We start from the raw sequence: 22561 nt of genomic DNA, 5'->3' as shown, positions 1-22561 counted from the left end.
ACTGTAATGTGTTTTGCAGATTGTTCCAGCAGTGAGGTGCAACAAAACTAAAAGTGAGTTGGGTGGAGACCCGAGGAACCTCAAGAGTTAACCAACTCTGAGAATGAGTTAGGTAATTGATGTTCTTCTATTTCAAAAACAAGGTTAGGAAAGCCGTGAGTTTATACAGTAAACTAAAGAGAGAGAAGAAAGAGAGAGAGAGAGAGAAAGATAGAGAGAGTCTTTCTCAGGGAGAAGGCATAGAAGCTGGACTCTCAGCTCTATAATACAGCCCACGTTAATTACTGTATTGCTGTCCTCCATAAGAGTGGTGTACTGGTGTATCTGATGCATTCTCACTGCAATCCATAGCCCAGAGCACTTTAGAACAGTCCATATTCTCTGTGTTGAATGATTGAAGTTTAGGCACTTGAACTTTTCCCACGCGTCACCGTCAATAGGCCGGCTTATTAAAAATCTCTGCTGTGAAAATAACAGCGTCCTCATACAGCAAATCGTAGACAAGGGACTGCAGCTGCAGATATGTGACTGGAAATAACAAGATGAAATACAATCTGAAACATAATGATTCACGGTGTTAATTAGTCATCCCTGGTACTACTCGTCACATTTCATAACATTGTTTGAAATGCGTGTGTTGCACTAAGCAGTGGGATGTGGCACCGGTTTAAATTGAAATAAGAAAAGGGAAGGTAGAAACTCTCTTCATTAAATACAACCATCGAAAGTTGCTGAATCAAATAATGTCGCTGCGTGCAGGTGATGTATTGCAGCCTGACTTTATCTCACCTAATTCTGCCATTCTATGAGTATCTGTTTATGGGCATTATAGACATCATTTTTAACAAATGAGCTGGCTTTGTTGGCGCTGAATTTATGCCTTGCCAACGGGTAGTATTTGTCCCACTGCCAGCTGTTTTCTTTCCTGAGGTAAATCTCTATAAATCAGTGGGAGTTAATCCGATGAGAAGACTTGTGTGCTTGGCTGGCTATGGGGGCACTCTATCTCCATTGGTTACAGAGCATCAATCAAGGGCTCAATGAAGGATCAACAGGGTGACACTTAGATGCTGGAGCTCCAGTGTTCTCCAATGTTCTCCAGTGTTCTAAGGAAAGGGGAAGTGCATTTCTGAACCCATACATTCTAAAAGTAGCACTGCAGTACTACACTAGTACTTTTGGAGTACTCACAGTACTCACAGATTCCTGCTGTCTTTCTGTGTATTTTCTTTCGGGAGGTTGTTTTCCCTCCTGACTTCCAGTGAAACCATTCTTCCTGTAGTACCGTCTCCATGGCCATGGTAGATGTCTTTGTACGGTAAGGCGATCTCAACGCCGTGTCATTTGTCATGTAACCCTAGCTCCTCGGTCACAGCGAAAGAGGACATTTTCCTGGTGATATAGAGCCGTGGCTGGATGCAAATCATCTCTGTACTCATACCTGACATGCAGGGTAAGGCCATGGAATTCCATACATTCTGAACCTGGACCATTCTTACTGGAATATTTCCGCCTTTTGTTCTGTGGCAAAATATCACTGTCCCTGAGTCTGTACCTCAAATTACAGGGTAGCAGTAATTCCTTCATCATGTCTCGTGTATTGCATCATATTGAAAGAGTGCCACTGGACAGTCAAAGGTAAAAAGGTGCTGATTTGACCCTGTGTGCGTCAATCACCTCTTTGTATATGTCAGGAGCAGAGGAAGGGAGGGGGGTGGGCGGGCCCATGGCCCAGTGGGGTGTGTAGGCTGGACCAGCTGATATCTGATGAGGAGGAAGAGCTGAGAGAGGGAAGAGAATGGGAGGGGAGAGAATGGGAGGAGAGGGAGGAGTGGACCTCAGATTCCCGTGTGGACCTCAGATTGAACCTAGCGTGACCCCTGTGTGTTTACACAGGTTGCCCTCCTCCCCTCCCCCCCCCCCCCCCCCCCCCTAACCCCCATTGGCTAGGGTTTCAAGTGATCAAGCCAAATCATTGCCAAATTGATGCATATTTTGTGGAGCCTTATCATTCATTTCAGTTGCATCAATCAAGGAATAAAGAGGAAGAGGGGAGTTTGGGATTTAATCTGCTTGGTCATTATTTGTTTGAACTGTTTTCACAGAAGATGGCTGAATATTTTATAATCTCGATTTCAGTTCCTTTTATCCTCCACCTGATTCCCTGGGACCATGATCATACATACTGTATTTGAGAAGTGCCTGGCTGTATGGTAGAAGTCTGCTCAAAGCACTTCTGCCCAGGAGGTTGTTATTGAATGCAGGCCACTGAGGACCACACGGGGGAATTGTGTTCAACAACAACAACAACAACAACCACTACCCTCTTTGATTTGTTTCCAGCAGTTCATATACAATATGAGGAAGGACTGATTTGATAGCCTCCCTATATATCAATAGGGAGAATACAGGCTGTAAAAAATAGTAAAAACAAAGGTAATATTATACGGTTTCATGATTTTTCATGATTTTCCACCATGGCCCCTCTAAAACCTGCAGTTGGGATCGGAACAGACTAGTAAAGACTCTTAAAGTAATTGTCTACCCTGTCCAGTTCTGCATATTTACAAGATGCACATTCCTCCGTGGTGGTGTTGTGAAACGCGTGGGCCTGAACAGTGATGATACCAGTGAGGCAGAGCCAAGGTCAGCGAAGAGCAGAGAGTTCAGACACTTCCAGACCCCTCCAGACCGAACCCCTCCAGACCAGGCCCCTGCATGCCCTCGTATGGCTCATCCTCTTCCTGACCCTCATTCCTCCATTTGATGACCGTGAAGAGAGGACTCAAAACACAAGCATTCCCCCCCCAAATGAACTCCTCACTCACAAAGAATGTCAAGTGACCAATAGGGGATTACAAATCTCTTTAGCCCTGCTCTCATAAATACAGAGTCTGAAACCCCCCCAAAAATGACAAAATACAGACAGACAGACAGAACGGTCGTGACTTTCATAGCTGGGAATGGAAATGTGTTTAGGAATATTATGATAAATCTCCATGCGTAGCTTAATGTCACACAGTTTATGTTTTGATAATTCTGTCTGAGCCTGGAAGAGGAGTGCTGTCCCAGAGCTTTGGAACCAGAGCCTGTGATGGGGTGGGTACGGTGATTAGCAAGGGGCTTACAGATGGACCCTGCTCCGCGATTAGGTTTCAGCACCCCGCTGGTGTAAACTGTGGGTGGCACGGAGATAAAACACACTCTTGGCTCGGAATTGTTTATGCTGGGTGTTTGTGGTCCACATTCACCACACTGGGGTGTTCAAGACCCTTCTGTCTTGGTGTTGTTTGCTATTTAGCACAGACATGCTAACAAACCTCCTCCATTAGGACTTGGATTAAATTCAGCATCAAAAACTGTTGACCATCTTACACTTTGGTCAACATGATAACAACAACTAGATTAAGGCAGATCAAGGATGGTGGCACCTATTGGTTTCACGCTGTTGCCTCTCGTAACTCTGTGTTTTCTAATCCACTGGGGACAGGCTGTTAGTTGTCTGCTGGAAGTCTGAGGAGGTCCCCCAGGCTTCGTGTGTGGCGCGTATGTGTGTGTGTGTGTGTGTGTGTGTGTGTGTGTGTGTGGGTGTGTGGTGTGGGGGGCCGTTCCACCTGTCGCCTTGGCCCCAGCACATATAGGGTCAGCCACGAGCTGGAGAGGTGGTCCTCTATGTCCACACCACGGCCCACCCCATCAACGTTAAACAGTGTGAAACAACACATTAACCACCCAGCCATCCGAATGTCAGCTAGAACAAGCGTTAGCTTTAAAAACGGCCCACCAGACAGTCAGGATCATGTTGTGTGGTCTTATATGAAGATATCCCATATTTGTCAAGTGGTTGGTCATACATAGTTATTCAGATACTTCCCTCAAGAAAGCCCGTGTCTCTATGTTGCGGACTATTACAACTCTTACAAGACGAGAGTTTATACAGATTCGCAGATTGAACAAGGATCCCTTTTGTGTTATGATTACCATGAACAAAACCCTGAAGGGCAATGTGTGGTACAGTATCAATGATATTTCTCATTATATGATGGCGTAGCAGTCACATGCAAGGTCTTTGCATGTGTCCTCTAATTCCTTGTAGAAGATGTCACAGATGGCATTTGTGTTGACACTTAGCAAACATTGTCATTATGGTGGTGTCAATCAAACCATTGATGATTCCTTGAACCAGCAACAGAAGTTGACCATGTGACCGCTTGTCTGTCGACATGTGATGTGATATATTTAAGCAACACTCTCTTATTTTTGTCTTAGGAGTGTTGTTGTTCAGGTTTACGGTTGAAATGTGATATATCGTCCCAAAGGCAGCATAGCGTGGGTCTACCATGTAATGACAGGGTGTTAAAGTGACAGGGTCACCTCTCAGAGAAGTTCTAGGAAACGTATGGAGAGATAGAGAGAGAGAGAGGGAGAGGGAGAGGGAGAGAGAGGGAGAGAGAGAGAGAGAGAGAGAGAGAGGGAGAGAGAGAGAGAGAGAGAAAGACACACACACACACACACACACACACACACACATGTATATGAAAGTGTGTGTGTCTGTGTGTTGCATAAAGGCTGTGAACTCCGTGTGTGAGTGTAGAGATGGGGGGAGAATCAGGGAGCGAAGAGGAGAGGGAGGGGATTGTAGGCAATGTTCTGATTCCGGGCCTTCGCTCGCTACCGTTCCACACATAAATCAGGCGAGCGTGACTAACCCACCGGTAACAGGAGCTGGGGCTGGCCGTCCCCCTGGATCCCAGTCTGCACATCAGCATGCCCTGCAATAGGGCCCTGCCCAAGCCTCATGAAACCCCCCCTGAAGCCCACCCGCCAAAACCCCCCTGAGCCCCTGGAGACCTTGTGAAACCAAACAGTGAGGTCAGTGGTGGGCTCCTCTCACAGCACAGGGACCCAGGGACCCAGGGACTCAGGGACCCTGGGACACGGCCAGGCAAACTGAACCTGGGATTAAGTCATTAAGGCCAGCCATCACCTTTAAGCCACCACTAGGGACAACTCTCTGTGAAGTCTGGCTCAGTAAAAAGATATCCTTCGCCTTCATGTATTGATTTTTTATCTGTGTGGAAAACCCACGGACTTTCTCGCTGCTCAGAGGCAAGGTTCCCACAGGGAATCTGGGCATGAATTCTCCCCTATATATTGCTATACAACATCAACGTAAACTTGACAATGCCATGTTGTTGTTTCTTCTGTTTACTTCACATACAGGATTCAAGAGGACAATTGATTCAAATCCAGAAGCATGTTATCAGAATCAGAATCAGAATCAGAATTATTTTAAATTGACTTCAATTTCCTGTATGTGCAAATATACTTGGCCATTATGGACTGCATCTTTTCCACTGTCGCTGCCTTCCACCCTAGTCCCAGTAATCACTATAAAGGTTGTTCTAATATCACCTGTCCATTTATACCCAATAGACCATTTTCCTGAACACCCTCCTGCACTGAAATTCTACACACATATGAAACACAATATCCAATAACATCCACCACAGTAACACTAGAGTTTTTACAGTATTAAAACAGGTGGGGATGACCTCCAGAATGACTGGAGAGTGTGTGCGTGTGTGTGTGTGTGTGCGTGTATGTGTGTGCACCTCCAGAATACCTCTGAGACGGGACAGCTGATCTTCCCTATCCTGTTCTTGTTTGTTTTAAGACCCGTTTACAAGAGACTGCAACACGTGGAAGACCTGTGTGCCAACAACAACACCGACCGTGCCTGCTGCAGTTGGCCTTCACGGCAGCACAACATACCACACACACACACACACACACACACACACACACACACACACACACACACACACACACACACACACCACACACACATTTGAGTACTTTTGTAAAATCAATAGAACCCAAGATATAACATACTGTAGGTCATACAGGCAGTCATGGATACCGTCTTTGCCATACAGCTAAGCTTCCCATAGCAGCTGACACAGAGCAATATCTTCCAAGCTGCTTGGCTTTTTTCTTGGGGAGGCCTGCAATTTGCAGGCCACGTACTGTCAAATAATGAAAATGTCCATGGCTGCCAAATATGAGTATTACCAGCTGACACCTGAAGCCAAGGCCATTAATAAGTGTGACTAGGGGCTGGTATTTTAACAGTATTGTAGAAAAGGCTTCCTCCATCTAAAGACACATGCAGGCAGGCACGCAGGCACGCAGGCAGGCACACACGCACGCACGCACGCACGCACGGACGCACGCACGCACGCACGCACACATTCACCCATTGTCGATACCCAATTACCATATCCAGTGTTTGGACAGTAAAGTCAGACCAGGTTGGGTCCATGCAGTGCAACCTGTTGAGTATAATTCATGTGGGTGTCAAAAGTGGGAATCCTGGGATACTCTTACAAATGGTAGACCACACATCTGGATGAGCTGAGCTGCAGCACTGAACCATTTATCACCATTATATGGATCAATTGTTACTCAAATTACATTTATTGCCATCACAAGACAGTGTAAACCCACATACCAGACATGTTGGACACATCACAGCGATACAGGTCACAGTGCAGTGTAATTGTAACTGTAAAATGTCAGAGGAAAATCATTTACAAATATACTGTTCCCTCATTTTACCTGGATATCATGTGTTATACAACAAACAGCATACGCTCTTTGATCCACAATCAAATAGAGCGTAATAGAAAAAGAGTCAGCTGCAAAGGCCAATGATGTTGACGTTATTAAGGTATTTGCCGTTGAGACTGTGTATACTTGTATGGGGCTTTACAGAAAAAGTGCTATGGGTGAACATACAAAAATGGGTTTTGCCTTTCAAAGGCTTTCCACGCTGCTTTAGGGAGACATTGCTGTGTTCTTTACCAACTGTGGCTTTATGACTATCATATTATAGCATGCTTTCAACCAAAGCCTTCATTGCCCTGCTATCTGTTGTTTTAATGATATGGACCCGACATAGCTAATTATGCCAGACAGAGGTGTCCCACTGTTCACTCTTCAACACTGACATTTGTCAATATCCTATTAGTTTCTCTTGGAGCCAGTGAGTTTATTCAACAAAGCCTGTTGTTGTTTTTATTCCCTGCCTACATTTGGGTAATTTTCATAGTAACAGAAACTGCGTGTGCAGGGTTACTGACTGGCCAGAAACAACAATAATTGGGGGGAACGTTGTCTCCACAGTTGCTATGGCGACCGTCACACTTTCGCTGGGTGATTGGATTTATTTTGCCATATCTCTGGCTAGATCTCTAGTTCCCCCATGGCAGTGTGATATTAATGATAGCAATGTCTCCCCAGATCATTTACAGCTGGCCACATCAAAGCCAAGCTACAAGCACCCACATCTCATTAAAAGTGCCTGCGTTTCGGTGCCAATCCAATTCTACCCGTGTGTCGTTGGATTCAATAATAAATCTTACTTCTGGATAATTATTTTTTGCATTAATGGTCTTATGTCATCGTATGGCATAAAAGACACATTTTTGCGAATTACACATCGTCTGCCAGGGAGAGGGCATGGGGTTCAGGGTCTTACCTAGTCCAGAGACTCCAGACAAGGGGGTCCTGTCTGGGGGTCAAGGGTACAGGCCACAGACGCCCCATCTCAGTCCCCACCAGTGACCGTGTCTGAAGATATCCACGGCACAGGCTCCAATCCATCACTCTACTGAATGAGGACAGAGTCACTCACCAGGGATTGCCATTGGCCCAAACTAAATCACCATTAGGTGTCAAGTGACAAGCTGACAAGTTGTCGAGATCATTCACAGAGTGAAATAAAAGGGGAACATCAATAAAAAGGACAAACAGTGTGAAGAGGTATCAGGCTATAACGTTCAGAGAAGTTCATCGGTTTCTCTCGCTCTCCACATTGGATATGTTCTGTTGGCTGTAATTGTTAGCATCCACTTTAACTCTAGCCATTCGTGTAGTTCCAGAGGAATTGCATGGCTGGTGTGCAACACAATCATGATGCCTCATCATCGCGTAATGTTGTGAGCTCATCGGGGGAGTTAGCGAGCTAGCTAACAGCGTGTGGAGCCAGTCTCCCCCCCTCGCTAATTGATGCACTTCAGCCGCTGGGCCTTTGAACTGAATCCCCCCCCGCTGGGCCTTTGAACTGAATCCCCCCCCGAAGTCCACCAGGGAGAATGCAGATGCCATCATTATTCCCCTCTCTGCTTTGAAACTCAAGCCCCTGATCTGACCCAGAGCTCTCTCAGCTCTGTCACAGCGCGAGTGAGAGGAGCCGTCTGTTTGCTTTGCATTAGGCAACAGTTCCCCCTGCGTCGTCGCTAGCTGCTCCGCCACTGTTGTGGTTTCTAGTGCGCTGGACCAATGACCAGCCTCTGTCTATGTTGAGAGAGCCAGGCAGCATAGATTAGCATTGTTGGGGGAAGATGCTATCACAGAGGGGGCAGTAGCCCTGAGCTGCCCCAGACGAGGGTGGTTCATAGCTGGGCTGGAGCAGAGAGGTGAGGAGAGCCGTTGTTTGTGTAGGGCTTTAGCCTCTGTGCGATAGCAGCGTGAACTGGCGTTTCTCCAGCTCTGTGGCTCCACTCTACCCCTAAATCTAACAGCAAGGCAGCTGTTTGGCCCTGATCCCTCCTATTCCCCACCATTCAAATGGAACGTACCATTAGGGTCCTAAGAGGGTGAGTCCCTTGGTAATCTGTCTGGTAATCTGTTCAGAAACAGTATCTGTGAGGGCCTGTTCCCCTCCCGAGCCTGGGAAGGGCTGGAGGTTTAGCAGGGGTGTAATGCAACCAGTGTCTGACTCAGTAGAGGAGGCCTCTCAGAGGAGGAGAGTCGGAGAGCTACAGCTACTTAATACAAACATGACTGTCTGTTAATGGGGAGCGCTGCCTACAACTAACATGGGGCTCCAGTTTGTTTCTTCAACTGACGTTTTATGATAGTAAGGAATCTTGACATCTTTGGTAACCTCTATGAATCTGTATAGAAGATTTGGTGTACAAGGAGAAGAAGTGGAAGTGTATATGAATTTATTAATCCTTCTTTGTATAACCTCATTGAAAGATTCATGGGCGCTCTTTTCCATACAAGCGACTCATTGATACCTTAGTCACTGCAGCACTTGGCTCATGACCCAGGTGTCAAAAGTTCATGACCCTAGGTGAAGCACTGTCATCAGGCCCATGACCAGGGTGTTTAACCCCTGATTGGCTAAGTCAAAACCCAGGTGTGAGTCTGGGTAAAATACGGTGTGTCCGTCACGCTGGTTCTGACTTCCTCTAAAACAGCCCAATGATTGTGTAGTCTGTCTCAGGCAGGGGGTCCGGTCAAGCAGGGAGACAGGGGGGTCAAAGAGGAACGAGGTCCCAAAGTTCATGTTAATTTTCAGACCTGTTTGTGACCTCGGTGTCAGCACCACCTTCTCCTCCAGATCCTTCCGCAGAAAGAACATGTGGAAATGTCTTGTTAATGCAGTGACCTGAGTGGACAGAGGTAAAAGGAGAGTGAAAGAGAGAAAGAGAGAGACATTTAGATTTAAATGTTTTACATTTGTACATTTGTCTAAAGTATGTGAATCATCTATACATCAGTCATCATAAGCAACAATCTATGCTAGGACCAAGTGCCATTGGTGAGAGAGACAGACAGAAAGAGAGAGACATAAAAATAGAGGAAATTAAAGAGAGAGAGAAGGAGGGGAAGAGAAAGAGGTTGGACCAATCTGTGGTGGAAATGTCCCACCTCTTAGTTGACCTCTGCAGATTCCTTGTTAATTTCCACATTAGCTGGAATGTGCTCGCAGGCCCAGTTCAGGGTATTGTCATGTGTATTTATATCCTGCTGTAAGGCAATCTCCTGTCTTTGGAGAGGAGAGGGGGCTAATACTGGGCTTAGTGGCCATGTTGCACAAGGAGGGAGAGGACAGCAAAATGAGGTTAATCCTCAACAAATACAGTAGCTACTGTACAAGCATATTCCAATAACTTAACCAAGTAAAAGGAGAGGTAGTATGCTCAGATAAAGGGTTAAAAGACTGAAATGTGCATACAAAACAATCAAATAAAATAATTAAAATTGTTGAAATAATAATGTTCTCCTGACGTGTGTAGGAAGGAGCCAGTCAAGATCTCGTAACTTATTCACCTCAGGAGAAGATAAAGTCTCTAGATGCCAGGGGAGCATTTCCTTCCTATAATACACTGTGTAGTAGAGCACTGTAGGTTCTTCATAAGCAAGAGAGGTGCTTCTGAGACCCTCGTAAACCACATCTGCAAACACTGACCACGAGGGAAGTCACTTTTTCAGCTATTTATAGGTGATACAATAAGAAACAGGGAATGCTAATACAGGGAAGCTATTGGAAATTGTCGGTTGACAGATTGAGATCCAACTTCGAGCGTCAATATAACACTTTGTTATAACACTAATGTTAGACTTTCACTGGTGCAGAGAAAAAAACTGACTTCTTAGTACCAATGGACCATAGTATCATATCATAATAACATCACTGGTCTCCAGTTTTCTCTGTTAAGAGACTGAGTTCACGCCGAAGATTCGTTGACTCCATCGCCTCCTCTTGCCTGTCTGGGTCTTGGATTCCGGCCGGATTTACGCTTCCTGCAGTCTTCTCTCCACTCCTCCCGTATCCGTCCTCATTCTCTATTGGAGAGCAGATCCTGCGCTTTAGGTTTCTTGGCAGGGTATCCCATGATTCTTCCTGACAGCTGAAGCGTCACCCCCTTGACACTCGCATAGATTTACGACCCATTGCTGGATGCATGGTAGCCACAGGGAGAAGGGGACACTGGTGTGACACACCACGGGGCTGGGGCTCCAAGAACCAAGTCCCTCTCTACAGTTCAGCTCCAGGGTGTTGTCATCACAACACTGTCCATATGCATCCAATTATCCAGTCCGGGCTCAGAGAGATGTCCTGGTTTCATCTGTACACGTGCTTCGACTTTGTCTTTTTTTACACCATGCAAGTGCAATTGAAATAGGAGATGACATTCTCAGTCGAATGTTTCTAGTATTACCGGTATATGTGTGTTATATTTGTATGGCAAATGCTGGATGAATGTGAAATCATACTCTTATCACATTTTGCTGTTCCCTGACAGTCGGCAACATCTATAAGTGTGATCTGTCAGCAGGAACCCCACCCCCCCCCCCCCCCCTCCAAATAAGCATGTAGATACAGGTATCCTTGCTTCTGTAAAGTGACACCACTGAATCTTGAACATCGCCTTCAGTGGAGAGTCCCTGGGGTAATGTGAAAGGAGAATGGTTCCATTGAGCTGATCAGGGGCAGCCTATGGTCCTGGATGGGCAGCTGCTGGTTCCAGGAGTGTACCGGAACGATCAACTGACCCCCCTACAATTAGGAGCGCTCCCTAAATGTCAGTTACTGAGAGAGATGAGTACATTTACAGGCTGCAAGAGAGCTGTAGAAGAATGGAGTAGTGTTCTCGATGAGGAGGACGCTAGAGGTTTTATGATGAAGTGCCTTAAAGGATTAGTTTTCTTCTATGGTGATCAAAATACATAATGTACATAACATTGTATTATACTATATGTATTGTCTGTCTTGTTGTCTGTATATGTAGAGCTCCCCACCATGCTGGAAATGAATTCCAAAATGATCTTGTATCTAGTATCTTGTAAATGCCGCAGTAAAGGGCATATGCATATGTTTGATCCATTTCAATTTGGTTATTTCAGTAGGGACATTGTGTCCATTGATCTGTGTAAGGAGTAGGGTCCATTACTTTGCATGGAGCCAGAGAGATGTCCCATTGACTGACACAGGTATGTCAGATCCTTGACATCAGAGAAGTCTGTAGGTCTCAGCCTTCCACAGCAAGGTAACTAGACCCAAGGGGTACAGAGTTGGACATCTATGGGTTTAACCCTGCTTGATTGCACAACATCATAGTGGTACACACTGATCTGGAACACACTGCTCATGATGTAACCTCTCACACAACCACACATACTCCACTACACCCCCCCACCCCCACCCCCCCACCCCCACACACACACACTCACATACACACACACACAATAAATCAGCTCTTTATACAACACACTTTCTTGCACATATTCGTCACCTTGTAAGCTAATACGCTATGACAATACGGATTCAGCAATGCCAATACATTAAGGTAGCTATTTATATCTTAATAAACCACTAAAGGTGGTTGGATGACTCATTTATGGAAACAGGCATTGGAAGGAGACAGATTACTATTTTTCTTTAATAAGCAGACCACTTCACAGCTCAAGCAACAAAACAACAATCATCAGACTTCCTGCTAGTTCAACTCATTTACAAGCTCTCGGCCAATCAGAATAAAGCTAATTAGTATCTAGGTAAATTAGGCTTTTTACTAAATTAATGATTCCAGATAAATCAGTAATGCACAGAATGTGCAGTATCAAAATATAACATCCAATAATCATACACAACAATTATACAACATATCAACAGTTTGAATGCATAAAATGACAATTGACTTTGAATTTCATTGGGATGCTTTTTGCATGCAGTTGTTAATCATTCCACACTTCAGCTCTGAATTATTCACTCTATATACTATACAGTAATACTGTATATTAGATCCTAGATGCCTAATGGGTGACGGAAATGTAGCTAGGCCTACTTGGCTCATGTCCTATATGCTGTCCTATATGATGTCATGTCATATACCTCTTCAGAAACTGGACCCCAAAGCACCATGTTTCCCTGAGTGAAGCAGACTTTGCAGATCATAGAAACAATAAAAACACTTTGTTTGAAGGCTACTGACATAATGACTTCATGTCTCATGCATAACCTCTTCATAGTGCATAAGTATGTCATACAAATGTCATCAGCTGCCTGAGGAAAAACAGGCGCTGGTGCATTGTTTTGATCACTGTGCAGGTGTGATGGGTCCTCAGTGATGTGGACCCTGAGGAACTTGAAGCTGCTGACCCTCTTTACTTCAACCCATTCTCCACTTGATGTATACTGTATACTCTATAAATGATTTTCATACCCACAAACTAAAGTGATGGTGGTATTTTGACCTTTGACCACTTTAGTTCATGGGTATAACATTCTTTCATAGAGCATACAGAAATGACAATTCATAGGACAGATTATGACAATTCACCAAAATGTGGGCTGATTGAAGTCATAAAGTAGTAAACCTCATAAGAAAGTGTAATGAAGGTTTATTAACGGTTTATTAATGGAATTCGATCCTGGGCTCTCCTTTCATGCTTGTTCTTATGTCATGGTCATGTCAACACCTTGCATATAGCATTCAATGTCAACTTGCGGTTGCTTTCATGAAACGCTTAGACACTACTTAGAAATGCACTATGAAGAGGTTATGAATTCAACGTGAAGTTATTATGTCAGTACCCTTCAAATAGTGTTACCGAAAAATGACAAACACCACAAGTTGGAAAAGTCTTTCATCTATGTTATGAATTTAAGATGAATGAGTCCCATATCTATTTATACCACGTGTGTGTGGTATGCTATGCACATTCCAATCTATTTAAGATGTGACATGCCACAAGTTATAATTGCACATACCATTTTTACTGTCTAGGGTATGTACTGTACTGGTCTGTCAAATTTACCTCAAGTAAGTGAGTGTGTGTAGAAGTGTAGAATATCGTAAAAGGTTAGGGAGTGGGTTGAAAACTTTTGAAAGGTCAATAAAATGTCAAAATTCTCAAGCAACAAAAACATGTTAAGTATTTGCCACTGTTCTGTCAGTTGAGGAGCAGGATTTTTTCAGTTTATGGGAACCATCCTCAAGTTCAATTGAGGGCTTGAAGAAGATGACAGTAATCGAGCAAGTTGAGAAGTTGAGATGGGTAGCAGTACACTATGTTACCATTTCACTGTGAAACAGATATTGAGAGCACCTGTCATAAGTCTGAGATGACGTTTCAACTTTCATTGAGAGGTGTTAACGCGTATTTATTTTCTACACAAACTCCGTTGGTAGTAAAGACCCATTGAAAAAAAAGTAGTTTGATGCACTGCGACAGCTAAGCGTTGGATAGAGTTTCACATTCTATATATAAGCTTGGTGACTTGTGTCACTGGGCTATTTAAATGTCAGAGTCACAGTGTCAAAACATAGGCCGTGCGAGGGTACAACAATATGATGGACCTTTTAGAGACCAACACTTATTTCTTCAACGATTTGCGCTATCTTGAGGGGGATCATGGACCATTGCAGCACTTGGACATGGCGGGGGTGTCCCCTTTGTACCACGAGAATGACAGCCCGTTGTCACCTGGGCAGGATAATATTCCATCCGAGACTGGATGTGACAGCAGCGGAGAGGAGCACGTTTTTGCGCCCCCGGGTCTCCAGTCGCACTGCGAGGGACAGTGTCTCATTTGGGCTTGTAAGATATGCAAAAGAAAATCAGCACCGACAGACAGGCGCAAAGCAGCTACTCTCAGGGAAAGAAGGCGGCTCAAGAAGATCAATGAAGCGTTCGAAGCGTTGAAGAAAAAGACCGTTCCCAATCCGAACCAGCGGCTGCCCAAAGTGGAGATTTTACGCAGCGCCATAAACTACATCGAGAAATTGCAAGACCTGTTGCATACATTGGACGAACAAGAAAAAACGCCGCAAAATGGTTCATATAATTATAACGTCAAAGAACACCATGTAAGCTATTATTAAAATTCCATTTCCATCTTTAGAGTTACATTTTAGGCCTAATTTCACTGATTTGTCGTAATGCAAAAGGCAAGTTTGCCATGATAAATTGCATAGCCCTAGGCCACCTGTGCTCTTTAATGATACCACATTTGTATTGGTAAAATCATAATACATGCATATGTACATGTAGGTGGCCAATAATGAGTATCATTGGAAAAAGACCTGCCAAAACTGGCAGACCACCGCTGATCATTCCAATGCACCAATGACGAATCAGAGAGAAGGTTGGTGCCAAACATGACGAGAAGCCAGACAGTAAATTGTTATGTGTACGTAACTATAAACTTATGTGAAGCCAATCTTTGATTTAATTATTTCAGGTAGCACAGAGTCTTCAGCGTCTACCAGTCTACTTCGCCTCTCATCAATTGTCGACAGCATCTCAAGTGAGGAGAAAACTAATTGCAACGAAGATGTCTCAGAAAAATGAAGTCGAATTTATTGGAAGTTTGTAGCAAACACAAGCAACGTCAGCATTTCACATTTCCATTCTGTATTTCTAAATTGCTTCCACTTCTTTATGAATTTATTTTAGTTTCCATTTAAATGTATTCGTTTGTATAAATCAATGGGCATTTTGTAATTGTTTTCTTTAAAGATAAGGTATGAATGGTCAACATTTTCTATTCTAAAGAATGACACCGATGGAACTGAACTTTTACTTCCAAATGAATATTTGATAAGTGTAAATATTTTATAATATATCGACCTAATTTATTTTGTATTCAAAGTGCAGAAACAAACCTCAAGATATTCATTGTTGTATTTAAGTACGGTATTTATATGAACTGACCAACAAATAAATTGCCATGCATTGCAATATCTTTCCACACAGTCTCTTAATTAAATCGTGTGCCTATACACGATAGTAAGCGTTCCCAATTGCATGTCCTGTTGACCCATATAGAAGATTTTTGGACATAGCCTACGTCAACAACTTAAGATACGTTATGTGAGGGTTTGTGAATTTGCGTGATTCTTTATTAACTTCGAATTGTGTGGCTATTAGGCAATACTTGCAGTATTAGGCAATACTTGCACTCATTAGTGTTTCAATACCCCCCAAAAATACATTTTGAAACACAAATAATTGTTTTGTGATCACAATTACAAAAGTAAGTGCAACCATGTGTATGCTACTTTCTAAGCCTACCTTAAATAATTCAACACAATTGATAACTTGTTATATTGGATCTTAAAGAAACAAACTATAGATTATTACTATTGTAAGTAATGATTGTACATTTCATGATAGCTTTGCTCCATATAAGTTCAACAAGACCATGAAATTGAATCAAATCATATCATTACTCTGTGTATTGAGCTTTCAATTATTGTGATCAACTCTGCTCTATGAATAAGACCAGTCTCTTTGCCAATCAGATAACTCTTCCTCTGTAAGCCAAGCCTCTCATAATGATATTTGAGACCCGCAATGTCCTCACTAACCCGCTTGATCATGTGGAATTTGAATAGAGATATGCCACAATAAATGCTAGCGCTAGCCAAACAGCTACCATACACCCCTAGTTCCCCCAGTATTCATGGGTATTCGAAGGACCATAAAACTGGCCCTGAAATAGACTCCTTTCTTTTTTCCAGCTGGCAGAGAGCCGGAATGGCCAGCTACAGTAACTCTAGTCACCTCCAAACTCGGAGAGTCTATCCTCTCATATGCTCTAACATGGAAAGTTGGTCAGGAGGCAGTGGTGCAAAGCTGTCAGTGATAATGGAGCTAGTTAAGCTATTAAGTCATGATTTCACTGTTTAATCAAGACAAGGCTCACTGTTTACTCTCTGTTTACAGTACATGGGACTTACTCGGTAGAGGCTGGTGGAGGTAGAAATCGGAGGACAGGCTCATTGGAATGCATTGAATGGAATGAGGAATGGTATCAAACTTTGATACCATTCCTCAGTCCATTCCATGCATTCCAATGAGCCCATTCTCCAATTTCTACCTCCACCAGCCTCCACTAACACTACATTACAATACTTACACTTACACTACATATGAATATGAACTGCTCTTGCATGAAAATACAACTCAAGTTGTTTACCAGGCCTGTGTTGTCTTGAGAAGGCCTTGTGAAAGACCCTAACCCTAACCCTGCATCAAGAGAAGGTACTTCTCCGCACCCCTCAGATGTCTATGCTTGACACACTGCCCCTGCTGACCCCCGGGTGTCTGCCTCAACCCTCAGCCCGCTCTCCCTCACACACACACACTCGCACGTACAGAGACACACAAGCACACGCACACGGCATGAACACACGCACGCACGCACGCCTACACACACACACACACACACACACACACACACACACACACACACACACACAGAAGGATATGCATAAGGTTGAGGACAGCTTGAGTTGCTTTTCCATTATTACTGGCGTTATCTTATGAAAGTTATCCTTTGAATCTTACGATATTTTAAAGTGCTTTTGGTACAATTCTGTGATTTAGCAAAATAGTAACCCAAAAATGCCTTTTCCCAATAGCCAATTTCCCCTCAATTACCCATTTCTAGAGAGATTAAAAGAACACTTCTGTCAGTGATTCAGGGTGTATATGATCCACTTCAAAGTAGCCTCACATCATTTCTCGTCTATCAGTTTCTCTCACAGAACCAGGCTGAAACTAGATAGCCCCAACGGTAATGTTATTTTAATAGCATCGAACCAGCTTTCTCGTCCAGAGTTTATGGGTCTGTTTCCCAGTGTCCATATGAGAACTTCCCTGGTCCTCAAGGTGGGCTAAGATCCATAGATCCCCTATAATGACTTTGCCAATCTACTGTTTGTTTTTGGATATTATCATTGATATGTTTTACCAGAGTCTACCACCCCTGGTCAACAATGAGGCTTAAACCTTGGAAAATTAGCAATTACCTACTTTATGTTGAGAGGGAAGTATTTCCTAGGGACCTGTTATTTTAGGATTTAGATGTGAATTTATCAGCTAGTGGTCTATTAGAAGTAGTTTCTTCAGCTTTCACTATTATTTAACAAATTAAATTGTTATGGAATTGTTTGTCCTCAGTCTAAGTGGAGGATAACTGCAGTGCAATGCAATACCTTTTTACAACTTGGTTGTTTTGAAGACCCAACTTCCCCCCTACAATTTTACAGAGATTTCTCTGTCACTGATGCTGCTATTGAAATTGATTTTTCTGTGGAGGATGTGTTTAAACAGCCAAAGCCGATGAAAGGGGGGATTTTATAGGAGGGGATAAGCCTTGAGGAGAAATGCTTTGATTTATCAGAGTTTCCTAGCATATCCTGGTAGGGAATGATTCCCCGCAACATTGTAGTTGGCAGCGCACTTAAGCCCTCTGCCAGACAAGTGCTGTTGCCAGTCAAAGACTCTGGTCATGTGATATGATCTAATACACCCTTTATGAAACATGCTGGCCATGTTGGACCTTGGGAGGGAAAATATAGGCTTAAAAGCAAAGGACAAATTGTATATATATATATATATATATATATATATGTACAAGATTATGGAGCAATTATTCAATGTGGCAAATTGTAATTAAGGAACATTGTATTAGTATGAAACTGTAACTCACATGAGACAACATTGTCTTATAAAATGTAATTCCAACTCCATATGACATAGATCACATCTGACATAAATACCACTTTCTTTCTAGAAGTCTAAATATTTGACACATAGCCCCCTAAGACTAGGGAAAATAATGGCACGAAATCACATGAAATCAAAGCGTGAGCAGTTTGGAAGAAATAAGGGTTTAAGACGTGAGGGAAACGGACATTAAAGCGCACCTCCTGCCCTACACTTAACACGGGCTTTGACCCCTGAAGACAACTCTGGAATAGAGGCGATAAAAAACAAACCCCCGAGTTCCCCAGAGACACTGCAAGCACCTCAGATCACAGCACCAGTGTGTGCGCAACAACGGGCCCTGGGGCAGCATATAGGCTTGATGTATAGGTACTAACACCATATGCTTGCGCAATCTTACTCTAGGCTCAATTAGCTATCACTTGTTGTCAGGTTTTCTCGTTGTCCGTGTTGTTCACAAGCAATCGCCTTTGATCTAATCGACAGCTTCTAGGGACAGACTCACGCCAATGTCTTCTTCAGCTGTGCGCAATACAAACTCCGACGGCAATTCAGTGGCAGGTACTCTGGTGTTTTCTTAGGTGCGCGCTGTTCCCAGAGATAGAGGAGACCAAACGTTTTGACACGTTGTGAGAAATATCCGCATTGTATCCTTGTAAGCTGTCAACACAACGTTGAACTAATTACCTCGACGACTGAACCAGGCACCTCATCATGGCTATTCATCAGTGTTTGTTCAAGTTAGTTTCTCATGCATAATTACGCACATGCCGCGGGCCGCTCATTAATAATACATTGTGAGTTAAGAGTTAACATAACCTGCCTTAGAATCATCTTAGAAAATGTTTTCAAATGTTGTCTTAACACAATAATATACATTCATGTTTCAAGTTGTAATGAGTACACTTACACAACATCAACAAAGCGTCTCCAAGAAAGACTGCATCCAGACATTGTAGGCCTTGTGCATGTCAATACTTTTTATCTAAAATGTTTCCCAGTGTGCTCGTTTTGAATAGAATTGCAAGGCTATGAAGTTTTAATTGTTGAATTTTGGCCGCAGCATGTCTTGCAGAAGGTTGACTAATTGACGCACTGATGTTAATTGCGTAATTACTGGTTTAATGAGCTTTAACAAACACGGACACCCCTTGCATGACACCTTCAATGATGAGTTAGTAGCGCTCAGCGGAGTTTACCGCTGTAATGTGAATTCACTGGGTTTGAAATGTTACACCTCCCTTTGCAGCTGGGCTACATCTGTAACGCTGCTATTTGTCTCAAGCGTAAAATTGGCTTGCAAACTCTTGCACATGGCCCACTTCTTCATTGCTCAGTTTGAGAAAACAAAACAAATTATCATAACAAATTACATCTTAATATGATTTTTTATTGTTTTCTCATTATCGTGCAATGTTTGGTAGCCACTAACCTATTAAATACACAAAACAATAACTACTTCTAAGTTTTATAGGATTTTCATTTGAGAGATGAGGTGAAAAAGACTACCCTAGTTCAACTCAAACCATTCTAACATTCCTCTGTGGCTTACTCATAATGGCTTCACAGACAATGTGCCACTGGATGGAGAGTGTTGTGATGAGTGGGAAAACACCAGGCAGTGCAGATGTGGGAAACTCTGCAGGGTACTGGGGGGTGAGGTGAGGGAGCGGGGCGGGGAGCTGAGCTAACCCCAGCCTGCCTGCATAGGCCAATGGGGCATGGTAATTAGATCTGGCCAATGTGGGCCTTGGTCTCCAGGCTGGGGGCATATAAGGGGGGCCCCATGGCAGCAGCCCCCTCATATCACTCAGAGGTCTCCTCTCTTCTCACCCTTCTGCTATCCAACACCACAGAGTTCCTTCCTTCCTTCCTTCCTTCCTTCCATACTTCCACCACCACCACAACACATCGACAGCCCAGCGATGGACGTATTCTCCCCGTCCCAGGTCTTCTACGACAGCGCCTGTGCCTCCTCGCCCGAAGACCTGGACTTCGGCCCTGGGGAGCTGACTGGCTCCGAGGAGGATGAACATGTCAGGGTCCCCGGGGCCCCCCACCAGCCGGGTCACTGCCTCCAGTGGGCCTGCAAAGCCTGCAAGCGCAAGTCCAGCACGGGGGACCGCCGGAGAGCCGCCACCATGAGGGAGCGGCGTCGGCTGAAGAAGGTGAACCACGCCTTCGAGGCGCTCAGGCGCTGCACCTCGGCCAACCCCAGCCAACGGCTCCCCAAGGTTGATATCCTGCGCAACGCCATCCAGTACATCGAGAGCCTGCAGGATCTGCTCCACGAGCAGGTGGATAACTACTACGCCCTGCCTGGAGGGAGCAGCTCCGAGCCTGGGAGCCCCTCGTCCAGCTGCTCCGACAGCATGGTGAGACCACTGGCTCTTATACACTCTGCCTCCTCATGCTCTGGCTTTAGCCTATTCCACATGGCTTTAGCCTATCCTGCAAGTTTAGTATCAAATGCTCAAATGTTCCCCAATAACAGTGATGCAGGGTTCTCCGTTTCCATGATAGATTGGTATTGCTCGTAGCATCTTACTTATTGCATTTTGTTAAGCCTTTGCCTGCACCGCTAGCGTTTGGTAACGCAGATTTATAAATGCAATATCACGTTGCTCATCCAATTAACATGCACAGTATCTACCTCGATCTAAAAGGGAAAAAGCTAATACCTAATTTAGAAATGTAATGAAATAGACTCACTGATCGCTGTGTTGGGGAACTTCAATTACAATGTTCCCTCATGCATTTAATTTCCTTTGGTTGCACCTTTGATATAATATTTTGCAGTGATAAGATATCTTGTTTCACTGAGGAATGCTATCCATTCTTTATTGGTATATCTGGTGCATGCATGAGGCCTCCTCTGTTGCCCAGACAAGAATCAGTTCTCCAAAACAATGGTTTAAAGGAGATACAATAGCAAACAATACAATGAAGCTTTTACACGGTGGAGGTAGTAATGGCTTTCCCACCACCGGACACTTTACAGCCTAATAAACCCTGCTAAATCCACCACACTGAAGTCTGGCAGGAAAGTGCTTTTCTGCATTCCATCCTGACTGCATGTTCTCCACCAGTGCCAGGATTTTCTGCAGATTTACTGGGAGAAAGTGTCATCTTGCACAAACTGGTGTTGCTTCCACTGATACAATTGATTCGCTACGCCTAGAGCAGGGCAGAGCATGGGAGTAGCCTGCAACTTTGGCCTTTTAGGTGGCGGTGAAATATAGAAGCCACAGTCAGGCAGAGGACACTGACGACTTGACAGTCTGTCAAGATGAGCATGAATTCAATTATAACGTTTTATTTGTCTTTTTATGTTTTCGTGTCCTCCATTTTCAAATATAATTTTTTTCTTTTCTTTTTAAAACATGTAAGGCACCTCAGCATATTTGCGAGGTGAAACCAAGAAATATGGACGATATTAGTTAATGTGCTTTGTTATGACTGGACTAACATTATTTTGTTCTTTTTGTTTTTTTCTTAGATTGATTGCAACAGCCCAGTGTGGCCACAGATGAACATAAGTTATGGCAACAACTACAGTTACACTAAGAATGGTAAGACACTTTACCTCACTCTGGATAACACAACATGCTGAATGAAAACATGTAATAGAGTGCTTTTCTTAAGTTTAATTTCTGCTACCTGGGCACAAACATGTGATTTGATTCAGTGATGTATTCAGATTTTTCCTTTCAGTCTTTTATGTGACCTTTGATAGCTATAGAGCTTAAAAGCCCTGACTCAAAGGCACTTTGTTGTCATTTGAGATTATGCATGGGATGACTCCCCTTACTGGTTTGACTGACCTTGTCTTTCCCCCTGTGTCTCTGTCTAGTGGGCTATGGAGAGAGGTCTGTTGGTGCTACCAGCCTGGAGTGTCTGTCCAGCATCGTGGACCGCCTCTCCTCTGTGGACGCCAGAGATAATCTTACCTTCTCGCCCTCCAGCACCGACTCCCAGCCTTGCACTCCAGAAAGCCCTGGAACCAGACCCGTGTACCACGTGTTGTGAAGAAAACGAAAACCACCATTGGCCTGGAGATAAACTGCCAGCCCTTGTTTTCAACCAAATACCAGAGTTACCAACCACGAGGGAATGAGTTTATGTGGTAACTGAAGAGTTGTAATGAACAACGACCATCTTTTGTTTTGTAAATAAGATTGTAAATATGTAATGTAAATTCCCATTTATTTTAAACATATTATGCCGAATGTAACATATT

General features: G+C 43.8%; 2 protein-coding genes across 2 annotated transcripts; both read left to right on the top strand.

The window, feature by feature from the left end:
- Positions 1–14153: 14153 nt before the first annotated feature.
- myf6 (myogenic factor 6) lies at positions 14154–15156 on the top strand (the record flags this gene model as incomplete). Its single annotated transcript, XM_083691771.1, has 3 exons — positions 14154–14672; positions 14857–14954; positions 15051–15156. 3 exons carry the CDS (start codon positions 14154–14156, stop codon positions 15154–15156), a joined length of 723 nt encoding a protein of 240 aa, XP_083547897.1.
- Positions 15157–20062: 4906 nt separating this feature from the next.
- myf5 (myogenic factor 5) lies at positions 20063–22359 on the top strand (the record flags this gene model as incomplete). Its single annotated transcript, XM_083692043.1, is given in 4 exon segments — positions 20063–20104; positions 20106–20696; positions 21821–21893; positions 22175–22359. Coding segments are annotated over 4 exon segments (882 nt in total). The 3' UTR covers positions 22351–22359.
- Between the last annotated feature and the right edge of the window lie 202 nt (positions 22360–22561).

The sequence above is a fragment of the Argentina silus genome (genome assembly GCF_951799395.1).
Source record: "Argentina silus genome assembly, chromosome: 20".
Taxonomy (NCBI): domain Eukaryota; kingdom Metazoa; phylum Chordata; class Actinopteri; order Argentiniformes; family Argentinidae; genus Argentina; species Argentina silus.
Note: the sequence above shows the minus strand (reverse complement) of the source record. Positions and strands in the feature narration are given on the sequence as shown.